General features: G+C 40.4%; 1 protein-coding gene across 1 annotated transcript; it reads right to left on the bottom strand.

Annotated features, from left to right (window-relative positions):
* Window positions 1-336: 336 nt before the first annotated feature.
* Window positions 337-2,601, bottom strand: LOC142442572 (uncharacterized). The gene has a single exon (XM_075543664.1). The coding sequence runs from the start codon at window positions 2,593-2,595 to the stop codon at window positions 592-594; it is 2,004 nt and encodes a 667-aa protein (XP_075399779.1). The 5' UTR covers window positions 2,596-2,601; the 3' UTR covers window positions 337-591.
* Between the last annotated feature and the right edge of the window lie 262 nt (window positions 2,602-2,863).

Consider the following 2,863-nt stretch of genomic DNA (forward strand, 5'->3'; position numbering starts at 1 on the left):
ACCTCTCAGATGTAATTCTTACCCTCCAAGCCTGTATATTGTTGGGCTGAAATCTGAGTCAGAGGAGCGAGTACAGGTCCAAGAGTGAAGAGTCACTAGAAGCCATAATCTCGGGATTCCAAGTCTACATCAGACCAGTAAGCATGATTTAATTTATGATTTTGGTTTGTTCCAGTTTCTTCTCCCAATCGAATCAGGACCTTCTTTTGTGATCCCTTTAGAGTAATTAGCAGTGGAAGCTGGGCACCATCTAGTTCTTCTTGTCTCAGGGTTGTGGAGGCTGAGGTTCACTCTGGTCCATTCATCATCAGGATGAATTATTCCCACAGATCTTCTTTACCACACTTACCACAAACATAGGGGTTTTCTCCTGTTAATTTGTAGATGTTTTGAGATTTCCTTTATGAATGAAGCCTTTGCCACATTCACCACATACATTGGGGTTTCTCTCCAGTATGAGTTCGCTGATGAACTGTGAGTCCATCCTTCCTGAGGAAGGCTTTTCCACATTGACTACATACATGGGATTTCTCTCTTATGAGTTCGCTGATGAACAGTGAGAGCAGTCTTTGTGATGAAGACTTTTCCACATTATCTACAAACATGGGATTTCTCTCCAGTATGAGTTCGCTGATGAACAGTGAGTCCATCCTTCCTGAGAAAGGCTTTTCCACATTGATTACATACATGGTATTTCTCTCCAGTATGAATTCGCTGATGAACAGTGAGAGCAGTCTTCTGCATAAAGCCTTTGCCACAATGACCACATACATGGTGTTTCTCTCCAGTATGAGTTCGCTGATGAACAGTGAGTCTATCCTTCCTAAGGAAGGCTTTTCCACATTGACTACATACATGGGATTTCTCTCCAGTATGAATTAGCTGATGAACAGTGAGAGCAGTCTTCTGGATAAAGCATTTGCCACATTCACCACATACATGGGGTTTCTCTCCAGTATGAGTTCTCTGATGAACAGTGAGAGAAATCTTCTGGATAAAGGCTTTGCCACATTCACCACATACATGAGGTTTCTCTCCAGTATGAGTTCGCTGATGAACAGTGAGTCCATCCTTCCTGAGGAAGGCTTTTCCACATTGACTACATACATGGGATTTCTCTCCAGTATGAGTTCGCTGATGAACAGTGAGAGTACACTTGTGCATAAAGCCTTTGCCACATTCATCACATACATGGGGTTTCTCTCCATTATGAGTTCGCTGATGAAAAGTGAGAGAAATCTTCTGGATATAGGCTTTGCCACATTCACCACATACATGGGGTTTCTCTCCAGTATGAGTTCGCTGATGAACAGTGAGAGCACTCTTCTGGCTAAAGCCTTTGCCACATTCACCACATACATGGGGTTTCCCTCCAGTATGAGTTCGCTGATGACTAGTGAGAACATCCTTCCTGAGAAAGGCTTTTCCACATTGATCACATACATGGGATTTCTCTCCAGTATGAATTCGCTGATGAACACTACGCTTACTCTTCCTGATAAAAGCTTTTCCATATTCAGCACATACACAGGGTTTCTCTCCAAGATGAGTTTGCTGATGAACAGTAAGCTTACTCTTTCTGATAAACGCTTTTCCACATTCACCACATACGTGGGGTTTCTCTCCAGTATGAGTTTGCTGATGCACAGTGAGATCATTCCTCCTGATAAAAGTTTTTCCACATATGTGGGGTTTCTCTCCAGTATGAGTTCGCTGATGAACAGTGAGAACAGTCTTCCTGAGAAAGCCTTTTCCACATTCACCACATACATGGGGCTTCTCACCAGTATGAGTTTGGTGGTGAACAGTAAGACCATCTCTCCTGAAAAAGGCTTTTCCACATTGACCACATACATGGGGTTTCTCTCCAGTATGAGTTAGCTGATGAACAGTAAGCTTACTCTTCCTGAGAAATGCTTTTCCACATTCACCACATACGTGGGGTTTATCTCCATTATGAATATGCTGAGGAGCAGTCAGATCACTCTTCCTGGTGAAGCCTTTCTTACATTCACTGCATACATAGGACATTGCTGCCACATGAGGTTCCTGATGTCCCTTGAGGCATGATACACTGTGAAAAGTTTTCCCACATTGCAAGCATTTTCCTAGCTTTTGTCCTTCATGACTTTTTTGATAATGTTCATTGAGTTTGAACATTTTCTTGAATATTTGCCCACACTGACTACATTCATAGGTCTTATCTAGTACATCAATAATCTGCTGCTCATAGAGCACAGAGTCCTCGATGAAGGCTGTTCCACATTTATCGCCTGTGTGTGGTTTCTCAATTTCATCACAATCCTGATGCTGACTGCATTGTGACTTCATGAGCCTGGGTGGTTCACACTCAGGGAATTTCATTTCAGTACAAAATTGCTCTTGTTCAATGTGGAGAAAAGTTTTCTCATCTTCACTGAGCACACCTGACTTGTGGATTTTGTTGCTTCTGTTCTGATTTAATTCTAGAATGATTAAATTTGATTTTATAATTTTTTCATGTAATCCAAACATCTCATAAGTTTCCTTTAGAGGAAAATTATTTTTATGCTGAGAATATGTATTAAATTTATAGCATTGTTCTATTCTGTCCATGCATCTTTCACATTGCAAGTGCTCAAGCAAATGATCATCATCTTTCTGGGTTTCTATAAAAGAACAGAACATTGACTCTTTTCAACATCTTGATTTACAATGGACCCCTTAAAAAATGCATTGATTTAAAGTAGATCTTTAGTGACAACCCTCTTATATGAATATAAATAAAACACTATGCTTACTGTTTATTGCCCATTGGACAAAATACCATCATGTAAACAATCCAAATGATAAAAACAGTTATTATAGAAATCAGGTTGGATAT

Source organism: Tenrec ecaudatus, chromosome 3 (genome assembly GCF_050624435.1).
Source record: "Tenrec ecaudatus isolate mTenEca1 chromosome 3, mTenEca1.hap1, whole genome shotgun sequence".
Classification (NCBI taxonomy): domain Eukaryota; kingdom Metazoa; phylum Chordata; class Mammalia; order Afrosoricida; family Tenrecidae; genus Tenrec; species Tenrec ecaudatus.